The sequence below is a fragment of the Aristolochia californica genome, unplaced genomic scaffold (assembly GCF_029961685.1).
Source record: "Aristolochia californica isolate CCGP_79_NKW_82.1479 unplaced genomic scaffold, dmAriCali1.0.hap1 SCAF_6, whole genome shotgun sequence".
Classification (NCBI taxonomy): domain Eukaryota; kingdom Viridiplantae; phylum Streptophyta; class Magnoliopsida; order Piperales; family Aristolochiaceae; genus Aristolochia; species Aristolochia californica.
Window position 1 is genome coordinate 40,863,813 of NW_027182257.1, and position 24,347 is coordinate 40,888,159.

Here is a 24,347-nt window from a genome sequence, read left to right on the forward strand (position 1 = left end):
AGGAAACCTCTTTCCCAGCTAATAAACTCAAAATCTTTGTACTCACTAATCCATGTGAGACTATTCCGTAACACTCCTCCTCACGTGTAGGCCCTTTTTGTGGCTCTACAAGTGGATAATTTAGGTGCAAGCTCTCTTTTGTGGCTCTACAAGTGGATTATTTAGGTGTAGGCCCTCTTTTGTGGCTCTACATGTGGATAATTTTAGGTGTAGGCCCTCTTTTGTGGCTTTACAAGTAAAAAATTTAGGTGTAGGTCCCTTTTTGTGGCTCTACATGTGTATAATTTAGGTGTAGGCCCACATATGAGTACCTGCTCTGATACCATGTTAAGTTGGGTCCAAAGTGACAAGGATTTCTAGGTGAATAAAGCCTGATGAGAACAGCCAACGTCCACCACTGAAGGCTGACGGAACAGCCAAGAACAAGAGCTCCAAGCTCTGAGTTTGCGTGGACAAAACCACCACCAAAGGAGGCTGATGGCATGGCCAAGAACAAGAACTCCAAGCTCTGAGTTCCGTGGACAGACACACCACCACAAGAGGCTGACAGAACAGCCAAGAAGAAGAGCTCCAAGCTCTGAGTTCACCGTGAACAGGAAGACACGAGAGAGGCTGAAAAAACGGGAAGAGAGAAAAACGGGAGTGCTGCTTCCCTCTCATTCTTTTCTTTTTAAACTTAGGGTTAGGTCAATTACAATACAGCCCATGGGCTAAATACAATGCAACCCAGCCCAACTAATCCCTTTCTAATTAACCTATGTACATGTCATTATTTATACAACAAATGTTAACATAAAACCTATCTTATATACATTCCAACGTATGGTAATACAAGGCCCATCCCAAAATGACTAGCCAAATTAGGAAACCTCTTTCCCAGCTGATAAACTCAAGATCTTTGTACACTAATCTATGTGGGACTATTCCTTAACACTTTGGGCAAACATTTCTTTACTAGATGACATTTTCCTAGATATAGCAATGTCCAGGTATGTAGTCTCATCAGCTCCATGTCACTTAGAACCATGTGGTTGTTGGTTTGGGTTGTCATCACTGGAGAAAAGACTAGCCCATGGCCATGGGGAGCAGATTACTATGTGTTGTACATGGGTCTTCCACTAACCCCTACACAATTGGTATCAAAGTCAAACATAGCATGATGTCAACAGACAATAGTGTTTGCCCGAAGTGGGGCGTTGCTTTGAGCACATAGCAAGAAGTGATAGGTGTAGCTAGACAGGTTGACAATGCGTTAGGGGCAAAAATACATAAGGGGGTCTTGGTGAAAGGTGAACAAGATATGAGAGTGCAAGAGAATGGGAATAACATAATGGTAGGATGAAGATTGTAGTGAAATTTCTATGAATGAGAGTGCAAGAGAGGAGAGAAAAAGTGGATTTGAGAAAAGTGAAAGATAAACCAAACTAATAACTAAAAAGAAATTTTGCACCACATTTTCTTCTTCCATGCGTCCTTCACTTTCCTTCTTTCAAAACTTCCACTCGTGAGACTTCATCCTCCATGAGACTCAGCTTAGACTCCACGATACTACTCCTTTCACAATCCCCCTCAAGTTGAAGTTTGTAAAAGAAAAATTTTCTCTACCTACAATCAGATTTTGGCAAACTTGAATTGACTTCACTATAGGCTTTAGTACTACTATAGTACTCAGTATTTCTCCCCCTCAAGTTGGGGATCCATAACACAAAGAGACACAACTTGAACTGACACAATAGAAGAGAAGAAATCACTATCCTTAGCCAAACAACAAGATTACATTCACCAGCCAAACTAGGTCAAAAATGAGTTAAGAGGCATTGCTCAAACATAAGTTGGAATGATTCACTTTTAAATGATAGAGGTAAGAATCTACCGACTTTTAAAAGTACAAAAATCAGCCACTTCTAATGGTGAAGACCAAACAAACTTAATTCAACACAAGCTAGATTCAGGAACACTCCTACACCGTCAGATAGTGGGTCGTCATGCATTGCTCCAAGTGATGAAAACAATTGAGTAATGAGCTGCTCAACAGAACTTAGGAAGCCAAACATTTGTAAAGACATAACTCAACCCACAACATATGAGGGAAAAGCAAGAGAGGTATTGACTAGGTTGACCTACAAAAATTTGAGGTTGACCAGCTTTAACACCAAAAAAGGACCAGAGATAAACAAGTCAAAAAGTACATTGCAAATAACACACTAACCCATATAATCAATGAAAAGTTGTACAAGAGATTTAATAACAAGTCTAACCAACACCTCTCTATAATTCATCAACAAGATTGTGGCATCCACCCAAAACAAGCAGCTAAGGCGACCAAAGACCAATCCATTTCAACGGCTCGAACAACCAAAACATGTTAGACAAAGACAACACAAGTTCTTGAATACAGTTTGCAGCTAATATCAAACCCAATCTGATCTTGAAGTCTAAACTATCAGCTTATGTTTGAAATAAGTAGAAGAGACAACAACATGTCTCGGCACCTTAATGAAACCTGGCCATCAGAAACACCCAGTACAAGATGGAAGAAACAAAAACACCAAGGTGAGACACAAACACCAAGCTAGTGCTTGAGGTGGGTGGCCGAGTACACAAGGATCAATGTTGGTAAGTTGGAAGGTAAGGTAGACCACCATTATGCCAATGAAAGATGTTAAGGCAATCTAAGGGATAGATTTCCTTCACTCTTCTAACGCCGTCGTGATGCCTTTGCTAGGGATGGTGAGCAGCATGGATACAAAAGCACTTTGCATGTTGTTGATGGAGAGGGCCAATGAAGACAAGGGTAGGGCCAAGCTGATAGCCTTACAGCTCAAGAAGGGTAACCAGAGAAGACCCATGTGTGGATGAGGGAGTTCAAAGGGATACCCTACTTGACTAAGCCAAACCAGTCGTCAACGGGCATGAGAATGTTTTGACCAAGCAATTGCCTCAAGGAGGGAGGTGAACAACCACATAGTCAGACATTTAGCTCCAAGGGAGAAGGTCAAGTATGAGACAGTTGACCAGGAGGAGCATAGGTGGAGTGTGCCGCATTATGTGGACTACTTGGTGACAATGGTGAGCAAAATTCCAAGCTATGGCAATTCGAGGAGGAGATTGACGCACACAAGGGGGACAACATGACAAGGACATCTGAGTTATTGGTGGAGAGAAAGTCATAGACCAATTCTCTCTTTGATGCCTTGGACAAGCAGATCTTCACCTAACGGCATTTTCTTGGCAATTCTAAAGGCTATTTGAATTGTCCCCTTTATGTACTCTCACTAACCCCATGCGATTGAAGGGTATGTCCAAAAAAGGTTGTGACCATAGTGATTGAAGGGTATGTCCAACATGGATGCACAAATTCTAATAGGTGTTAGGATAAATTTGGTAAACCATCATGGACAAATCAGGCCACCTCAGAAACTAGCGGATCTCCATGCCTAGGCTGCCCTTTGTTGTTTTGTTTTGGCTTTTGCTTGAATAAACTTCACCTCTTTCAAACAAAAAAGAAATTAGTGGATCTAGTGGAAATGGAGATTGCGAAGAAGCTATGTGATTTAAAGAAAAGAGGATGCACTAATGCAAAGACTAAAAACCATGTCTACTTCTTCCTCAAATGCACATACTAGTTCCGCTATTTCTAAAATTGCCACATTGGTACAATCAAGTATGTCTGCTCTTCAAGCTATTCTTTGCTAGTAAGTGAGTCACATACTTTGGACTCCGGCTCACATGACAAATACTTCATCTTAGTTCTCCTCATTTCGTCAATCTTCTCTTGCTCATGTTGTTCTAGCTAATGGTTCATCTTTCTAGTGAGGGTAAGTTCAGACCAATTCTTCTATGTCCCAATCTTCTATGTTGTACCAGCCCAATTTTCCAATTAGATTATTATTTGTCAGTCAAATTACTAAACAACTTAATAGTTTTGTCACCTTTTTTCTTTTGTTGTGGGTTTTAGGACCTCAAAACAAACAAAAAAGAGTGGTAGGGGTCGCAAACAGAATGGTTTTATACTATTTAGAAGAAGGTGTTGATCAGAACGGTTTACTGCATTGACGACTTCAATATCTCCATACCAATGGCATCTCTGTCTTGGCCACTGTCCCCCTCAAGTTGGTGTTTGTAATTTCACTTCGCAAATACTATTGGTCAAGAAATTTTGATTATAGCTTTGATTCATCTTGTTCGTGTTCACATCGTACTTGTAGTCTTCATCTTGTTCTCCCCCTTACTTGGATATTCTAGTCACATAAAATTTTATTACCACAATACATAGAATTCTTCATTGTAAATTATACTTCTTCTTCTTCTTCTTCTTCTTCTTAAACGTGGAATTCGGAAGGAGGCGCAACCACTGCAGCACTCAACTTCCAACATGAATTCTTTTACATAAAAAAAATAAGAAGAGGACGTACATCAAATCAATAGAGTAATGAATGTGACCTGATTTGATTCAGCTTATAAAGTCCTTCATGGTAGATTATGTCACTTACCCCATCCTTCATCTTTCTCCTTCTATTCTCCCCCTCAAATTGGGAGGTAACAACAATGATCCCAGTTTGAAACAAAAAAGAAAAAAATAAATAGTTGTAGTAATTATCTCTTCCATCAAGGCGTTTCAAGGATAGGTTTTCAATCGGACACACTCTCAAAAGTAAAAAAATGGTGACAAAGCAAGAGTCGAAACCAATCTTAAAGGATTGTGAACAAAATAGTGATAATATTCACTAAAGAAGGTAATGTTTGTCACTCAAAAGACAGCGATAGAAACCCAAAGGGAACCGATAAAAAAGTCTAAACTTTCTTATACGCGAGGAAATTTATACGATTCAACCACCTGGTTATGTGGTTGAGGAGGAGTCCATATGCCCGCTTAAAGAAGTCCTTATATGGGCTTAAACAGTCCCATCGGGCCTGGTTTGATAAATTTAGCCAAACACTACTACGGTTTGGATTTTGTCGGTGCTCAGTAGATCGTTCGGTATTTATTAATGATACCTTAAAAGGAAAGATATTATTTGTTGTATATGTTGATGATATTGTCTTAACCAACAATGATGCGAATAGCAAACAAGAAGTAAAAAACATGATATGTCATGAATTTAAAACTAAAGATCTTGGACTTCTAAATTATTTTCTAGGCATAGAAGTCCTTCAGTCCAAGTTTGGGATAATATTATCTCAGAGGAAGTATGTCTTGGACCTCCTCGAAGAAACATGAATGATGGGGAACCGCCCAACTAACACACCAATGGATGCGAATATTAAATTATGTGCAAGTTTTGGAGAAGATATTGATATTGGCAAATATCAAAGACTTGTGGGCAAACTTATCTACCGCACGATAGCTTTTTTTTTATAAAGATGTATTAATAAAATGAGAGAGAACAAAAAATTTACTGTAAGTGTGGTGAGTCAGTACATGCATAAACCGCAACTTACCCATTGGCAAGCCTTGGAAAGGATATTACGATACTTAAAAGGAGGCCAAGGAAGAGGATTGTTTTAAAATAAAAATGACCACTTTAACATAGAAATTTTCTCACACGCAGATTGGGTTGGATCACCTGATGACAAGAAGTCCACTTCTGGATATTGCACTCTTGTTGGAGGGAATTTGGTTACATGCAGAAGCAAGAAGTAAAACGTGGTTACGAGATCTAGTGCAAAAGCAAAATATAGGGCTATGGCTCACACAGTCAGTGAACTCCTATGGATTAGGTCCCTTCTTATCGAATTAGGATTTTATAAAAGAGGTTTTATAGGTCTATATTGTGATAACCAACCAGCTATTAATATCACTTCAAATCCGGTCTTCCATGAAAGGACCAAACACATTGAGGTGGATTGCCACTTTATACGGGAGAAATTTCAAGCGGGTATAATCTCTCTCAAACATTTTTCATCACAAGAGCAAGTAGCGGATATTCTTACTAAACCGGTTACGTCTAAGATCCTATATTTTATATGTGGCAAGCTAGGTATTTATGAAGCCTTTTTTCCTCCAGCTTAAGGAGGAGTGTTAGAAGGTGGGCTCATGCCCACACATCCAAGGAAGAAAGCCCTTCTAGGCTACTACATTGATCCAACTGAGCTTCGGGGTATGGCTGACTATTTGGGATGCTCCTTGGGAAATTTGCCAGTTACGTATCTAGGGCTCCACTTTTTGACTCTCGGCCTTCGGCGTTGCTCTGGTCCCCCCTCATTGAGAAATTTGAGAAGAGACTAGCTACTTGGAGGGGTAAGCTTCTATCTACAGCGGGGCATCTCACTTTCCTCAAGTCTTTTTTGGCAGAGTTGTCAAACTATCTGCTATCATTCATGCACTATCCGACCTCCGTTTGCTCCAAGATTGACGCCATCCATCGTCGCTTTCTCTGGAGAGGATCAGAAGACACCTTCAAATATATTATTTGGTTAGTTGGAAGGATATTTGCAAGCCCTGCACCGAGGGAGGATTAAGCATCCGGCCTACAAAGGCAATGAACAAAGCTCTTATGCTCAAATGGATCTGGAACTTCAACATCAAGCATAACAGCCTATGGAGAGATATGGTCAGATTTTACCTTCAATTTTCGGGTGCCTAGTGGGAAGAGGGGGGTGTCACTCACCTCCTATCCCTGATATGGAAATCAATTTATAAGCTCCTCACAGTATTCAGAGATGCTACTTCCTTTCACACAGACAATGGAAGGACCCTCCTTTTTCTGGTCGGATGAATGGTGTAGCCCCCACCCCCTCTCGAAGGACTTCCCGAGACTCTATAGGGTGGCTAGAGACCTCTCTTGCTCGGTGGCTGACTCATGGAGGGATCAGTCGTGGAGTCTCCTGTTTCATCGGGGACTAAATGATGAGGAAACTTCAGCTTTTTTCTCTCTCCTATCCAGACTCAACAATACTATTATCCAGGAACAAGCAGTTGACAAACTGACTTGGAGGCCCAACATCAATGGCCGATTCATTGTTACATCTGCCTACTCTCAGTATGCATGAGCACAAGGCAAACTTGGCATGGAAACTCTCTGCGCCAAGCAAAATCAAGTTCTTCGTGTGGTCGGCCATCAAAGAACAGATTCTCACTTGTGACAACCTTCATAGAAGAGGTTTCACCGCCCCTGACCATTCATGTCCCCTCTGTGGTGTATGCGATGAGATAGTCCAGCATGTTCTCTTACATTGTAAATTTTCTTAGCAAGTCCGGATGAAGATTTTTCAGAAGATAGGGCTCCAAATGGAGCTTCATCAGAACCTCTTCGGCACCTATGAGATGGTAAGGGGGATCCGCCTTCCTCGGTTGGGCAAGTTAATTCTTTCGGTATGTCTTGCACATGTCCCTTAGTGCTTATGGCTCGAGCGAAATAACCGGAGATTTAAATCCAAAGCTAGCACCCCAGACAATACAGCTTCACATGTTGTGGGCCTTATCGTGGGTTGGTTACATACCAAAAAGGAGTTTGCCGCTCTATAGAGTGTTTCTCTTCGGGAAAACTAGAGGTTGATCGCTCATATGATAGGCCCTTGCAGGACTCCGATTATGGCCATCTGGGATCCTCCTCCTTGCGACTACATCAAACTCAATTATGATAGGCCAGCTAGAGCAGGTGGTGTTTTCAGAGGCAACAATAGAGACCCTATTATTTCTTATGCTGGGCCGGTGGGCATGGCCGATTCAAATACTACTGAAGTAAGTGCTCTCTATTCGGCCTCGAAATCTTCAAGGAACGTCTCCATGGCATGCTAATTATTGAAGGAAACTCAAAGACTGTTATCAGTTGGTGTTCAAAAGATAGCTCCCCCCCTTGGTGTCACAGGCCTATCACCGATTGTATTGCTGATATTGTGTCTTCTATTCATTGTAATTGGAATCTCATTCCTAGATCAGCCAACTCTTTGGCTTATAAATTGGCTAAATTCGGAACTTCCCAGCAATCTCTCATTGTTTGGGAAGGCTTCCCCCCTTTGTAAATTGATCTTTTGAGCTTTTGTCTTAATAAAATTCAGCATCATTTAAAAAAAAAAAAAAAAACTCTCTCTTCTTCTCTTCTTCTCCACCTTCTTCTTCTTCTCCTTTCCCTCTTTGGCTCGAGATCATTATGAAGGAGTTCTAAATTCTACAGATGTGAAGGTGGGTTTGTGGCTCGCATACAGTCTGCAACATTGGATCTGCACATAGATCAGAGACTCGGATGTAGTTCTTCACATTGGGTCTACACATCAGATGTGGCTTATTGTATTGGATTGAATTTGTCTTCAGTCTCTAATTAGGTCCAAAATTCGGAACTCACAATCCACTGAAATTCAAAGGATGAATGCATCACCCCAAAAAACAGCTACCACCTGTAACTTTGCTCATATCATCCCTTCATATAGCCGCATTCTTCTGCACTTGACAAGAGCAAACCGCCTATGATTCTTTCTTCATATTATGTTGATGGTGCTTAAGCGAACCTGGAGACAGCAGTGGGCCCAGACCAAGTCGAAGAAGGTGAGACGACAATAACCAAAGCAACAACCAACAATGGAGTTGCAGGATTCAGTTTCTTTCTTTACTTTTTTAGCAATTCTTCTTCTTTGGCATCTTCAGTTGGTTCTGAGATGATAGCCATGAGTAGCAAGGGAAGAAGCAGGAAAAACAGGGCTTGTTGACCACCGAGCTGTTCAGAGTGCGTTGCTGGTAGCTGCTAATTCCCTTTGTCACCAGCTTACTTGGAATCACAGAAAGACAGGTGACTATCAAGGTTTTTTTATGAGCTAAAAAAGCAGCACTCTTGCAGAGCTGCTGCAATCATCTTCAATCCCTCAATTTTTAATTCTCTTCATCCACCACAGTATGTAATATAGCTCTGTAATTAGAGCTAAAAGGAGGCAACAGAAGACAGGCTTCTTTTGGGTGTTGTTGGAAATTGTGTATGGAGAGAAAAACTCTTATGGTCTAAGCAAATTAGCGAGGAATGCGTAACAGAAGGTGAGAGCTGATATAACTAGAATGTAAGACTGCTTCTGAATATAAAATCAAGACTTTTCCTTGAACTATAAGTTTCTGTGTCTCTAACACATGGTGCTCTCTCTTTTGATTGTTACTCTTCCTAAATGATGTCCTTTGTTAGATTTTTCCTTCATAATACCTCTTTCGCTGCTTTCCTTTAAGGAATTGTGAATCGTCAAAATGGATTAGTTATTGCGCAAACAAGATAAAGTTTGGTACCTAATTTATAGGCCAAAAGCTTCAGAGCTTGCGGAATATGGAAAGCTAAATCATTAAACCCATCATATAATGGTTGGCCCAACCTAATGTCCATACCTGAAGTTGAACCACATAGTATCACTCTTATTCATCACTCGTAACAATAACCCACTAGATGACGAGTTACACTCTGGAAGAAGTAGGCCTAATCTAATTTTTCACTGCCCTCACTTTAGCACCAAGTAGCCTTTTTCCATAGATTGCCTCATCTTATGACAACTTTCACTCCATACCATGTTTTTCTGATGGTTCTTACTTAGCACCAGGTGGCCTTTTCATCGATTGCCTCCTTTGGGATTCAACAACAAGACATGGTGCCCGCTTTGAACCCACAAGTTAGGTGCCTAAATAATACACAAAAAAGCTCTAAAACTTGTGAAATGCAAAAAATCTAGACCCTTAAACTTATTCCATAGGTTGGGTCCCACATGATCATAATAGACAATATATTAGATCCATAATTCTGCCACTTTTATCTCTTTGTGTGCTCTAGTGTTTTAAGCTTTCTTTATTTCAAGCAATTCAAGGACTCAACCAAGGAGATAAGAGTTAGTCTACAATTTCGAAGGAGTTTTCAATTATATAAAAAAAAAAAATTTCCTTGTAATCTTGCTGATGTTTTGGAAGCCCGTGTTTCTCTCTTAAAAAAGTCTAACTCTCTTTGTAGAACACTTGAACCTTCGGATAAGAAACCAATCTGCAGGAACAGCCTGTAGAAGAGATTGACTTTGTCAATTAACTTTCTGCAGTCTTTCTTTCTGTGGTCCATGGAAAGACTACAAGTAATCAAAGTAAGGATATCATATTCCAAATCATATAATCATGCAGATATCAAAGTAAATATAAAAACAATTCATTTCTCTTTCAAAAAAATCATTTCTAGCACTATGATTCAAATTGAAAAAGAAATAATTTAATTAAACGAATTATTCCATGACTTAAATGTTTAACTAATACAGTGGTATACATCATGTGAACAGCATAAGGCAAGATGACCACAGATAAAGATATTATGAACTTTCGTGAAGACATCTAGCAATAGTAGAATTCCATATAATGTTAAAATTAGAAAACGAAGTCAGAAATATAACCTTCTATCCGTTGCCAAGCTCTCCCATACAGTTTTAAGGCTTCTAGAAACCTGTTATGTTCCTCCTCTGTCCATCTCTCTCTCTGCTTCGTGATCGTGTATGGCTTCCTTGTCTACCATAAGACCACGAAGTCATTTCGAAATTACTACTTTTATGTAATCCAAATTATGAAGCTTGACTCGAGCAGCCAATCACCTTTATAACTAATTCCTCTCCAGAGGAATAAGGTTCCATCCTGAGATTCCGACCTTCACAGGCAAGGTCTCGAGCTTCCACTTCTCCCTAATCCACAGCCAGTCCAGACTTCTTTCATTTCCTACCTCCAACTTATACCGCGCGACCAATTGAGAGACTTCATCACCCTTACTCACTGCAAAAAAAAAAAAGGAAGAAAAAGGCAGTTTCCAGAAAAGAGATCTTCCCCTCATACAAAATAACTACCTGAATCCGATTTTTTGAATCCTCACCGAAATGAACTGGACGCCCAAACCTTACAATCTAAAAGACAATAATTAGAAAACCAATACCAATCCACCGAACCTGGATCATTCTTGAAGCGCTTAAAACCTTAATATCGTAATTTGTAAAGCTAAAGACAAAACACACCTCGTGCGGCCGCCATTAAAGATCAAATCCAGCCGGGAGTTCGGATCTCCTTCAAGCAAAGGAGAATATAGGACTCAACCCGCTGCTACCTCCTGAAAAAGTCCGACAGTGAAACCTGAAAAGCTGGAGGAAGTTGGGCGAAGCGAGAAACAGTGAGAGACAAGTGAAGCAAATCTCAGCCACAATTTTTCTTGAAGATTTTCGGAATTTTGGGTTGCGAAAAAACTGTGTTTTATTTGAGGCTGAAAGTGGCGGAGATGTCGGGAGTTTGGCGAGGGTGCACGATATGACGAAAAGTGGCAGGATGTTAGTGGCCAGTTTAATGCGCATCGATCGCACGGCGCTTTTTGGTGCGTGGAGGAGAGAGAAGCAACTTGTTTCATCCACAAAGATAGCTGGCCTCCGGTTTGAGGTGGGGATTGGGGAAGCAACGGAAGCGCGTAAAAGCGATTCCAAGGTGACTAGGCCCACAGCCTGAGTTGCTCACGATCGTACGGACAGGTCCGTCCAAGGTGGCACCGCAAGAACGGCCGCCACGTGGTTTTCTGAATGCCTTTTCCACTGCTCTTTTCCTTTTCACGTGGCGACATCTTTTTAAACTTTCTTTCTTTGTCCGCCGTTGTGGTTTATAATCTCGGCATGATTTTGCTAAAAGAAAGGAGAATGAAGGGGAGGAAGAGCCTTGAAAATTACTAAAAAATTATGTTTAAATAAATTTTATTAAAATATTATAATAAAAATTACATAGTAGATGTCCCTATAAAATTATTTTAAATAATTTATGATTTAATATCATTTAATTTTTAATTAATAGACAATTAAAAATTTTTAAGTATTAACTATAACATTTAAAAATATTTAAGGTACCTTCATTATTTCTCTCTATGTCTATGCATCAAATGCACTCAAACAACATAGGGCTTATAAGTACCAGGTAGGGTCCATCATATCATGGAGGCAATTATTGTTATAGGGGATGTGATAAAAGGGTATACAAATTATCCATTTTGAGAGATCCTATAAAAGGAGACTCATCTTTGTTGAACCATGGTTCATTTCTCTCCTCTCCTCCCCACATTCTCTATATATTTCTATGGCAGGAGAGTGATGAGGCCCTCTTGGCAACAATGGAAGGGGTCCGGTCTCCCCTTTTTTAGCCATGGATGAGAGTTGTGGTCCTCCCATTTGTTTCAATATATTACACATCCTTATCTCCATTCAATTCACAAGAACCCACTAGTGCCAACAACTGTCTTGATATGGACATGTACCTAGTGTTGCATTTGAATAATGGATGTAGCTGGAAGTGGAAGGAGACTATGTATGTTGCAGGGGAAAAATAGAAATAATAGTTAAAATATAAACATTGTATTCATGTCACTTTTAAATATTACCATATATTCAATAAAAAAATTTAAAAGTGAACATATAATTATTAATCTTCTAGATAGTTTACTAAATAAAATTAATGCATTTCTCAAGTTAATTCTTCAGATTTTATTTCTACATAATTAAACAAAACCAATCAATATAAATGATTAATTATTTCTACTATGGACTAATTATTATTTCGATCTTGTCACCATAGCCAAATTGGTGGACACAATGCTCTTAGAAAGCAATGCCAAAGCATCTCGGTTTGAATTTGAGTGGCGACATACTCTAATTATCCTAATTGTCCTACTTGCTAGGGTGGTGTCCACTGAGCTCTAGACTTTGCTTCTTAGAAATTTTTAGATGAAGGACTTTAGGCTACTAAAATAGTTTTTGGAGATTGAGATTACCACTTTTCAAATTACATCCAATTATCACATATAAAATAGGCCATATTAGATATGCTTGAGAAATCAGGATTGTTCTCTTGTTAAACTATTATGGCTTCTGTAGTTTTGAGAGAAATTCTCATAATAAGGTGATCGGTGGTTAACAAAGTATGCCAGTTCATGCATAGGAGTGGACGCGAGTTGGGTGGGGGATGGGTTTATTATCAAAACCCGAACCCGACCCGGTCACTATCCTTGTAACATTATCCCTGCCCCATCTTTGTAAACCGACTTAAACCCAACCATCCCCACCCCATCCTTATAAATCCGAACCGTTTCAACCCCATTTTATATTTGTATCTCATATGTGAGTCAGGTTCAGGTAGGGTTCAGGTCAGGTCGGGTTCCTTATAAAACCGGACTTGATGCCCAACCCTATCTATGAACACTAACAAATCACATCGAAGCTCCGAAGTGGATTTTATTATGTGTGAAAAGCATTGGAGTGGCAAGTGAATTTTTATAGGCTTGTAACAGACAACACTCAAGTCTTGACTAGCTCGTTGGATATTCTGAATCTAATTGGACAAGTAATCTGAAAACTATGAAGTTAGTCAGTGGGTAATAATATTTTTGGGATTTAGACTCATTTCATGAAAGGTTGGAAACAACGCAGAATAGCTTGTTCCAGCACCAAAGCCAAGTATCCAACTATGGTTGCCACTGTTGCAGAGATGGTTTAGATTCAGAAAAGAGGTATGGATTTGCTGAAAAAAAATATGATGCCTTTATATTAGAGGCCTTTGAATCGTATGAGACGAAAGGAACCCATTTTAGTGATCTATTGACAGGCCTGCTCTCAGAGGCATCATTTTCTTTTTTTAGCGAATTTCAATCCAAACAATATCAGCCCACCGTTCACAGGACCTATCCTCATTTATTTTTACTTGGAGAGAAATGGATACAGAAATATTAAGATTCATACACAGACGAGAGTCTGACATGGGAATTCTTCTAGAGATTAGAAGCTTGTAAATTTTTTTGAGAGAATTAATGGTTGATTACAACATCTTCAAAGACCAGATCCCGCTCTCCAGAAAGATAGCTGCATCCAAAATCTGATAAACTTCACCTCATATCAACAGCTGCCTGTAATGACGGCGATGTTAGACACTTCATCAGCTTGTTCCAATGATGCCGCTGTAAGTATCTTTGATCTTCTTTATCAGTGCTTCCCTGAAATGACATTTAGCAGAGTTTTTGCATGAAAATTGCGGTTTAATAACTGAAGATTTACAGTATCAACATCATCAGATGCTGGGAAATACTCAAAATCTTTTGTTCATCCAGGTGTTTAGCAAGAATAACAGAGGGAAGACTGCTTATACCTGTCGGGCTCGAAAACCAGGTTCTGGTATGCAAACCACTGCAAGCAGAGAGTAACCAGAGCCTTTATCAGTAAACAGTAAACAGGAAGACCAGCAAGACAGAGAAATAAGAAAGGTAAATTACCCCCGTGTAACCGATGCCCACTAGTTCAAGAATCCCGGGGACGAGAGGAAGCTTATCAATTGCCTGTTTGAAAAAATCATGCCATGAGACTCTATAATCAAATAAATTCACAGCAGACTCAGAGAACCATGCTTTTAAGTAAAGATGCTAGCTGTTAATACTCTCACCGAGATCAACCCTGTTGAACCCCAAAGTACCACCACCGCAGCTACTCCAAGAGAAGTCACCGCATACTTGTCTTCGACTTTATCCCACTACAAGCAAAGTGCAGCAACTGAATCATGTCACCTTCTGATGAATAGTGTTCAAGAATATGTACAGAAGTCCTACGAGGGCCATTTCTAAGCTACATTTTTTATCCAGATGTTTTCTTGCAGAAGCATAATTAAACAGGCTTTTTTTTGCTAACAAAAAGATTCATTTCAGCGAGGTGATTATAAGTTCTCACTCCTCTCAATTCCCCTACTCTGAAATGATCAAAAGGTGCTAATTTCGTCACTATTCAAGTTCTTAAAGAAAACAAAAACAGTAAAATGATTCCTTTTCTTAGTCAGTAAGATCAAAGATGTGAAGTTTTTCTATATTACCGCTTCTTGAATGGTTCTCACAATTTCAGGAAGTTCAGTAGAGGCTTCTGGTGCATCAACGGCGGTCACGACCGGCACATCCCCTGTTGTTACTGCTGGCACGTCCCCTGTGGCCATGACCATCACATTCCTTGCAATCCTGCGACCTGAAACAACAGAACCCATTAATCGTAGTTCGTTCCAGTCAGTAATTGCTAGTAAGGTAGCAGGGCTGTCTCCTGGAATGGAACTTCCACGAATGAGATAAGACCGAGGTAAATTTTCTCGGATTTCAGCAATCCGATTTGTTTTATTAGCACCCATTTAACAATTCCTCATTTCCCTTCCTGAATTTTCCTCCATCTATTGAAAAACTAAAGAGATTGTAGACGCACTACAGGCAATTAATCTTGAGAGCATTGTATACTTACAGTAAGCAGTTGTTTTCCACCCCTGCGAACGGCTCTGAAGTGGCGCAACGGGCGGCGGACAGAGAGTGGGGAGGGTGATGCAATGGAGGGAAGCCGGTTGCTGCCTTGGGGCCTTACCATCGATGAGAATCGAAGAAGAGGACAGAGTGACGGCGGTAGAAGTCGAGGCCATGGCTCCGAGGATATGGACCGAGAAGTCACTCCCGTCTGTGTATCACGTAACTAGGTGCAACAGAGGAACTCCGGTTAAGGTGGTGATGGTGATGCGGTAGCGATCCTGCTCCTTTCAGGTCTAGAGGTCGACGGCCACTCGTTCCTCGCAAGCCACCTCGATTGTGCTCGTGTGGCGATGTCTCATTGGGTGGGTTGCAAGAAGTGGATCTCCTTTTTTGTTATTTGTGGAAAGCTGTTTCCTCGTTATCCATTTTGTCTATGAGATATTTTCTCTTGATCTAAAGGAGTTTGCAGAAAATTTTCCATTATCTTTGGAAGGGTCAGTATGGGCAGACTTTATGTGGAATATTCACTCTAAACCACTCATATTGCTATTACTGAACATTTTACACGTTCTACAGCTTCGGTTGGTGGCTATGTAAGTATCAGGGTGGCCCATGCGCGTTGGGGTGTTTATCAAGACGGATTTGGATATGGTTTTTTACGGATTTTAGGCATATGAGATAATTGAATTTGAATAAATTTTAGGTAACAATTTCTGGGTAGAATTTAAGGGCTATATAAATAGGGAGAGGTTGAGGGGCGCGTGACACATTGACTCCCTGGTTAACCGGCGCAACCCCTTGAACGACAACGATGTCCACGCAAAACCCAGACGCCACCGCCGTGCTTGAACGCATACTTCGCCTTCTCGCCAGCTTCTCAATCTTGACACGTGCGGTGGTGACTCGAAACGATGGGTACCCCAAGAGAGACTCTAGGCCGGCTAGGGCCGGCATCAATAGAGCTCGAGATGTAACATATATTTAAAAATTTGAAAAAAATATAAGTCAAATAAATTTAAATTGTATATAAAATTATGCATATATTTTATATAAAATTGGGTATAATGCATGACCTCTATTTAAATTTGGGTATAACTTATGTATATAATACCGGCATAAAATTGTCTATACACTTTATATAAAATTATTCATAAACACTTCATAATATTATGAATAAACTTTATATAATAATCAAATACAAAAAATTAAATGGAATATCAATATCAATTTACAATAACCGAAATAAAAACTATAAATCAAGTATAAATTTATAAATTATAGTTTTTTCTCTTTATGATAGAAAACAATATACTAAGTCCCCACATGAGAAAATCTCCAACTATGACAAAAAAATAAAATAAATTTTATTATTATCTCATAAAAAATACTCTTTCACTAGTATTTACTTAATGTAGTGAAAAATATTAAAATTACCATGATGAGAAAAAGATGAAAAATCAAGTAATTAGTAGCATTATCTCCACATTCTTCTCCTCACGCAATAATCATCAAACAAAAATTTAATAAATAAAACTAAAAAACTTACTCAAAATATCATAATAAATAATTATTCAAAACACCGTGAAGAGCCCGAACCCAGTCACCAGCACAAATCAAAGCTTGAACTGTATTTAATGCCAATGAAGAATGATATGGGTCTATTACTCTACCACCATAACTAAACGTAGACTCTGAAGCTAATGTTGATATGAGAATTACAAGGATGTCTGCTGCCATCTTAGATAATACCCAAAATTTTAAATTATTTACTTTCCACCATTCCAAAACATTAAAATCATATTGTGATATTTCCTCTCACATATACACACCTTCTTTAAGATAATTTTCCAATTATAACTTTAGTGAATTCACTACTTCCGCTTGTTTCACATAAGTCATTAACTTTGACCAACGTGAAATTGATGAAGAATGTGACTTACGATTTGTGGAAACACTCGTAGAGCTAGTACTTGAAGCAATCCCTTCATTATTAATCTCCACATTATATATGGATACATATTCATCATAAATGTCATATAAGGTCTGTCGAACTAAGTTTATATTCATTATAACTTTTTACTCATAATATATATCTGAAAAACACATTTCAATCAATCTTAATTTGACCCTTGGATCCAAAACTAAAGCAATAACCATCAACAAATTGCATTCACCCCAATACATTTCAAATTTCCTTTTCATTCTATCAACCATTGTCTTAATGAAAATATTTTCATTAGTATAATAAAAATACAAAACTTCTTTTACCCTATATACCTCACTAAGGTACAAATTAGAAGTACGGTAGTCACTCTCAGAAATTGTATTAGTGACTACATAAATAACTTCTAGAATCCCATACATCATTTTAACCTTTTCCCATTCATTAAGACTTGGCAAACAATCATAAGTTGGTTCTCTATCTTTAAATCTAAGGAATGCATTTTGAATTTTAATGCAGAACACAACATGTCATAAGCGGAGTTCCAAATAGTTAGACAATCAATAACCAACCTTTTTGCACCTAGTTGCAGTTGCTGCACAATTTCAAAAAAAGTGTGAAGTTTAGCCTTAGACATATTTATAAATTTGACACTCTCACGCACATTCTCAATGATATCCTTAATTTGAGTAAGAACATTTTGGACTAATAAGTTCAGAATATGCGCACAACAACGCACATGGAATAACTTTTCACCACAAACTAATTTCCTATTTTTTGAAATATCATTTTTAAAACTCTCAGACAAACATCATTATATGCAGCCTTATCAACTGAGATACTAAATACTTTATTTTTTATATCCCAATCTTGAAAACACTTCTAAATAACATATGCTATGACAATATCACAACGAGGAGGAGGAACATGCACAAAACTCAAGATTCGTTTTTGTAGTTTCCAATTACTATCAATAAAATACCCAGTAATTATCATGTATTCAATCTTGTGATTTTTGGATTTCCAAAGATTTATAGTAAGACTAATCTTGTTAATCCCTTTTAACAAAGTTTTTAATTTGTTTTTCCAACCTCGTATACCTCCATACACTCCTTCTTAATCGTCTTACGGGATATTTTTTCATAATTCACATTTGCCATCTTCATTACAAAATTAAGTCCATTCTCTTCTACTATCATGAATGGATGTTCGTGCATAAGAATCTAATGAGCAATGAGTACTCTTATTCTAGCAAATTGAGTTTTTTTTGTACCATCAATAAGTGAGACTTCTTTGAATTCCAATCACACATGAAACCCTTTTTATCTTTTTGAACTCTAGATAGAGTCACCTGCTTCTTCATTTAGGGTACCTTCATCTTTACATTAGCAGTTCTAAGGAGATACGACTCTAGTGGAGTCGAGTCACTATCTAAGGCTACACTAGAATTAGTGTTAATTAGTGGTGTCAATTAAGCATGAGGTGTTGACATTCTTACTCTACAAAAAAAATTAAAAATTAAAAAAAAATCCAAACAACAAAGATAAATCCAAAAAAAGAAAGATTAACAAATAAATGTAAACACATAGATGAGAGAGGAGATAGAAACAATTTCTATTATGTAAGGGGTTCATAATGGACCTGACATGATTCTACTCAGGGATCTTCCTCTATTGTTTGTATTAAAGAGTAGAAAGGCTAGAACAAGAAGCAATAGCAACAACATCAGAAAAAATACAAGGACAACCATTGTACTTCACACTTTAACTAAATGACCCAAGGGAGCACCTAGGTTCTGTTATAGAGCCTCAACAGCATTATAGAGAGGAATTGTGTGATGGTGTGTTGTGTTAAGTCCCTCGTTGGAAGAGGAATTATGGCACTAACATTTGTTATCTTGTGCATATATTGTTGAGCTATGAAGAAGTTTTAGGCTCATGTTATCCTGTGCATATATTGTTAGACTGTGAAGAAGTTTTGTCACTATTTTTTTTTCAACAAATATACTTTCTTTTGAGGAATCTTTGTCTGTATTTTCAATTTGTTTTTTTAGGTCTACCATGGCTACAAAGGATTTCCAGAAGTTGTAAAATATTTGTTCCTTTGGACAACCAGGCGCACTTACAATACCCAACTACACATGCAATTGATAATGTACGCTGAATAGACAATAACTGCAATTTCTTGGATGACAACCACAAGCCCAACTGAAGCACTACAACATGATTTGATACCTAGAAGTTAACTTATTGAAGTATTTGACGACTCTCATGGTCTGAGAGTCCTCAAGCAATTTAGCGTCGGAACTAATGAAATGCTTATTCATCTAATACATTGACCATGACACTTTGGACTTTTTGAACTAGTCCGTTTAGAATGTAGACACTTCAATGTAGTCCCACAAGTTGTTTTTATAAACCGAGCACACTTACCGAGCTGGTAATGGCCATTTTAAATGGCAATAATTTATTGAAATAGAACTGGCCATTCTATTACAGTTGAGATTTATTGCAAATGGCTATTTCAATATATTACAAACAGTTTATTAAGCAATTTTAAAAAAAGTAGAAATAGAACTTTAAAACCACCATTAAAACTAAAAAAATTGGCACTAATTAACAGAAAAAATAAGGGGTAGACTAATCTAACTTGCAGGATGCGCCTACCTAGAACAACTTCTTGTTGGCCAAGCCCGTCTAAAGCCAGAACAATTTCCCGTTGGCCGCAAGCACCTCTAGTTGAGAGAGAGAAAGGGGAGAGAGGGGCACATGAGTTTTCTTTTCTTCCATAACTTTTTAGCAGGCTTTGCTCACCTCTATAATTTGTTCCTCATCGAGAAGACAAAGAACAAAGAGATTGAGGAAGAAATCGTAGAAGACGAAGAACGAAGAGATCGTTCCTCTCTAATAGAAAATATATGAATGAGATATATTTTATTGATAGAATAATGCTATTTTATAAGTTTTTTAGGGGTGTTTAAGAAAAAAAAATATTTTAAAGCATTTTATACTCGGACAATAGTACCCAATGGCTTATATAAAAAGAGTTTGATGTTGCGGGATTTTTATATTTTTAAATTTTTGTATAATTTTTATAGTGCGGGACACAATGATTACAGTGCGAAGGATAATAGAACAAAGGCAGGCAAGGGATTGGTTTTGGATTATGTTTTTTCCGGTTTGGGTTTTCAAGGTCAAATTCAGGTTTTGAGTGGGAAGGCTATTCGAGAAATGTCCCATGTACAAATGATGAAATGTATATATAACTAAAATTTATGATACTTATCCATACCACCCACCCAATGGTTTTCTGGGTTTTTAGTTATAATTGAAGCCTAGTTAATAGTACTAGTAAACAATCTCCGTGACCTTGGACTCGTTGGTTTGGTAACGTTTATAACTAAAACATTTAATCTTGCACGCTTACATCGCTCCTTAACTAAACCAGTAAAATTAGGATGATTTGCTTTCAACATAGAAGCATCCATCTTATCCATCTCCCAACCTTATAATATGGTTTTGGTGTTCCTTCATTAGAATCGACATTCGTCCATGTGGCCTTGTTTGAAAGGAAGGAGCCCTTAAAGTCAATGATAGCTGCCAACGGTGAGCTAGAAAGTGGTGGCCCCTCCTTTGGGTTTGGTGAGAGCAAAAGAGGATCGCTCGTTCCCTTGTTTTCAGACTTGGGTTGCCCAATTGGTCTTGTGGGTCCACTCATGCGTGAGTCAACGGACGGGATGAATTTTTTTTATTGGGTGTCATTGACTTGTATAAATAAGGTTTCTATGGTTTTTTTTTATCCGACTAATAAATTCAAGATTTTTGTATTCATTAATCTATGTAAAATGATACCATGTAAAGTTGGATCAAAGACCAATCCTAATGATTAGCCAACTTCGCAAGCTTTAATTTTTGCAACTAATAAACTCAAAATATCTGTACAAATACTCTTAAAATTTGTATGATTTTGCAAAAAATGATAGGATTAACAGCCGCAAGGTTACCAAACTGGCAAGCAACATTGACAGCTATTAAACAGTCTTATGCTTAGACAAGAAAATTTAGAGAATTACAAGGCAAGGCAGGAGGAGGCTGCTTTTCTACGTCTGGAGACCGACTCTGGGAAGAAAAAACAGAGGATTAGAAGAGACTTGGGAGAAGTTCACTCCACCAACTCGATTGGAATTTTTCCTTTTCTAAATCGTGATGTTTCACCCACTCGTTGCAGGGGACCCAACAAAGCCCGGTGGGTGAGCCCCTGACCTCCTTATATTCTCCTCCAAGAAGCTTTCTTCTCCAAAAGAAGTCTCACCCTCTTCTCTCCCAACTCGGCAACTCCCCTTCCTGCCAGCCATGGATTCCACTCTCAACCATCACAAAGGCTCCGACGACAACGAGGACTGCATTTTTGCCATGCAGCTGGCCAGTCTCTCCGTCCTCCCCATGGCGCTCAAGGCCACCATTGAGCTCGACGTGTTGGAGATCATCGCCAAGGCCGGCCCCGGAGCCTACCTCTCCCCGTCGGAGATCGCATCCCAGCTGCCCACCCAGAACCCGGAGGCGTCTACCATGCTCGACCGCATCCTGCGGCTCCTCGCCAGCTACTCTGTTCTCACTTGCTCCCTCATCGATGTCCCCGGCGGCGTCGAGAGACGGTATGGGCTCGCACCTGTCTGTAAATTCTTGGTGAAGAACCAGGACGGCGTGTCCATTTCCCCTCTGGTCCTCATGAACCAAGATAAGGTCCTGATGGAGAGCTGGTAAGTTCTGCTTCATTCATTCAGATTTCATATAACAAGAGCTGCTCATCCTTCGATAAATTTATATGTATCTATTTACTTTTATCTTCAAATCAGGTACTACCTAAAAGATGCAGTTCTGGATGGAGGAATCCCCTTCAACAAGGCTTACGGAATGACTGCTTTTGAGTACCACGGAACTGATTCCAGATTCAATAAGGTCTTCAACAGAGGAATGTCTGACCACTCCACCCTGGTAATGAAGAAGATTTTGGAAACTTATAGCGGGTTTGAAGGCCTGAAAGAGTTGGTAGATGTTGGTGGGGGCGTTGGTGCCACTCTCAACTTGATCGTTTCCAAGTACCCTGATATTAAAGGCATCAATTTTGATCTGCAACATGTGATCGAAGACGCCCCTTCTTATTCAGGTATCCATCTTCCCCACTTCGCCTCTGCAACACAAAAAAGTATTTTTCCGCGTTGCAGAGATCTTTTCTTTTTATGCCTCTGGTAGTTTTTTTTTTTTTTTAAATAAAAATATCTCTGGATGGTGCTGAAGATGAGTGGCATCTCTTGTGACAGGAGTCGAACATGTTGGTGGAGACATGTTTGTCGAAGTTCCAAGTACAGAGGCTATTTTCATGAAGGTAGCCAATCAGTCTCTTCCCTTCATAATTAGGAGTTTGGTATAAGTGGACGGCGTAAAATGCTCTCAAACAAAGAAATGACAGCACAACCCACTTTATGTAAAAGGTCTCGCAAGCAATCATTTGACCCGTGAAGCTTTCGTTTTTTGCAGTGGATACTACACGACTGGAGCGACGCCCACTGCTTGAAGCTTCTAAAGAACTGCTACAAAGCGCTTCCAGACACAGGCAAAGTGATCATCGCAGAGTCCATTGTTCCAGAGGCTCCAGAGACGAATCTTTCAGCCAACGGCGTCTTCCATGTAGATCTGATCATGTTGGCGCACAACCCCGGAGGCAAAGAGAGGACAAGGAAGGAGTTCGAGGAGTTGGCCAAGGCGTCTGGCTTCAGAGGTTTCAAAGCACTGTGCAATGTTTACAATTCCTGGATCATGGAACTCTACAAATAGACTGTTGATTTGATTCCTCGTCTCTGGTTATGGCTTTCCACGTTTTTGTATGGTTGGTAGATTGGAAGAGGATGTGCATGTAACTGGCCCTTGTTGAATAAAAATTCATGTGTTTTTCCTGATGGAATGGATCAATTTGATTTTCCATGGTAGTTGGAAGTAGTCACGATTGAATTAACTAGTCTTCGTCAATCGGACTCTATAACTAATCATGCCTACTGCAACTTAAATTAGGCAAGAACATTTATAAATTATAAATGGTGGATGACAGTCATAACACGTTACAGTTTAATATTAGTCTCTCTCACTTCTAAGTACTCTAATGCATTAACCATCATTCTAATCATAAATTAATCTGTAATATGAAAGTCATCTTGCGACGGTGTGTAATTGTTTACTTTGAGGTTGAACATTTGATTTTTTTTAACAGTTATGTGCATATGTGTTCTTTTAGTGTCACAAGTTTATCATATATAATTTCTAGCAATATATCAATCTCTCTCTGTCTCTCTTCCGATCATGATCGAACGACTGAGATATCTTCATACCAAATGGTTTTTCGTATTTGATCAGCCCTAGATATATTTCAATGTTGGGAAAATATTTTTAGTGACTTTTTAATTTTTTTATTTTATTAACTGAGATGGCTAATAGAAGGCCGAATCCTGTTGGCTATTTGAACCCAACTCAAACAACTCAAATGCCAGTTACAATGCTACCCTCATATAGACTTATCCTACTCTATTGACTACAACGAAATTACAACAATTAATTAAGTACACTAGCTTAGACCCAGAAGGATTTTCTAGCAGCGCTATAGGTTACACAAGGCTAGACCCATACAAAGATTTTCAACAACTCACTAGGCACACTAGCCTAGACCGGGGTCTTCATCACCATCTGCTTACACAAAGTCTTATGGCTCTCATAACAACAGATTCAATTTGCCAACCTCTACTTCTCAACTACAACGGTTTCTCTAAAACTCCTTGGGAATAAACGATCTTGCTTACTCAAGGCTGGACCCAAATTACAAAGATTACTTGCTTACAATGTAGCCCTATGTAAATTGTCTCTTAGTAGAATTGAAATGCTGGATTGGCATGGTCATTTCCGCACCAAAGCACAACAAAGCCAGCATGTCAAGCAATTCCTTGATAGAAGCATGGTGAAATCGACATGGTTGGACCCTGGACTCTGAAGGAAGTAGCCTCCTTTCATGACATTTTTGGATCTTACTAAAGCTTAAATCAATAAGCAAACTTAGAAGAAATTCAGGCAATTCTATCATTACTGAATTAATTCTTATGTGGGACAAGATGAAGTTTATGATCGATGAGCTTAAATCATGAATGAAGT

At 38.9% G+C, this 24,347-nt stretch overlaps 3 protein-coding genes across 7 annotated transcripts in view; 1 reads left to right on the forward strand and 2 right to left on the reverse strand.

Annotated features, from left to right (window-relative positions):
• The window catches only part of LOC137934078 (protein LATE ELONGATED HYPOCOTYL-like), a 47,778-nt gene extending 36,612 nt beyond the window's left edge, over positions 1–11,166 (reverse strand). The window contains exons 1-5 of one of the 4 annotated variants that reach the window (XM_068778295.1): positions 10,942–11,166; positions 10,803–10,833; positions 10,531–10,705; positions 10,336–10,447; positions 9,923–9,954 (exon numbers count right to left, since the gene is read on the reverse strand). In XM_068778295.1, coding sequence (XP_068634396.1) covers positions 9,923–9,954; positions 10,336–10,447; positions 10,531–10,569 — 183 coding nt within the window. In that variant the 5' untranslated portion in view covers positions 10,570–10,705; positions 10,803–10,833; positions 10,942–11,166. Of the gene's footprint in view, positions 1–9,922; positions 9,955–10,335; positions 10,448–10,530; positions 10,706–10,776; positions 10,834–10,941 lie in introns of all 4 variants that reach the window. The other 3 variants (XM_068778294.1, XM_068778293.1, XM_068778297.1) reach the window with 3 other exon arrangements.
• Positions 11,167–13,621: 2,455 nt separating this feature from the next.
• Positions 13,622–15,555, reverse strand: LOC137935031 (protein CURVATURE THYLAKOID 1B, chloroplastic). 2 transcript variants are annotated; one of them, XM_068779660.1, is made up of 6 exons: positions 15,214–15,555; positions 14,825–14,949; positions 14,384–14,470; positions 14,217–14,279; positions 14,093–14,130; positions 13,622–13,940 (listed from the first exon to the last, which is right to left on the reverse strand). In XM_068779660.1, exons 1-6 carry the CDS (start codon positions 15,383–15,385, stop codon positions 13,883–13,885), a joined length of 543 nt encoding a protein of 180 aa, XP_068635761.1. In that variant the 5' UTR covers positions 15,386–15,555; the 3' UTR covers positions 13,622–13,882. The 2 variants fall into 2 exon arrangements, with proteins under 2 accessions (XP_068635761.1, XP_068635760.1); XM_068779659.1 differs by having other exon boundaries at positions 14,804–14,949.
• A 5,889-nt stretch (positions 15,556–21,444) lies between these two features.
• Positions 21,445–23,110, forward strand: LOC137933932 (caffeic acid 3-O-methyltransferase-like). Its single transcript, XM_068778058.1, has 4 exons — positions 21,445–21,913; positions 22,010–22,320; positions 22,475–22,539; positions 22,692–23,110. The coding sequence occupies exons 1-4, from the start codon at positions 21,507–21,509 to the stop codon at positions 22,986–22,988; spliced, it is 1,080 nt and encodes a 359-aa protein (XP_068634159.1). The 5' UTR covers positions 21,445–21,506; the 3' UTR covers positions 22,989–23,110.
• The last annotated feature ends 1,237 nt before the right edge of the window (positions 23,111–24,347 follow it).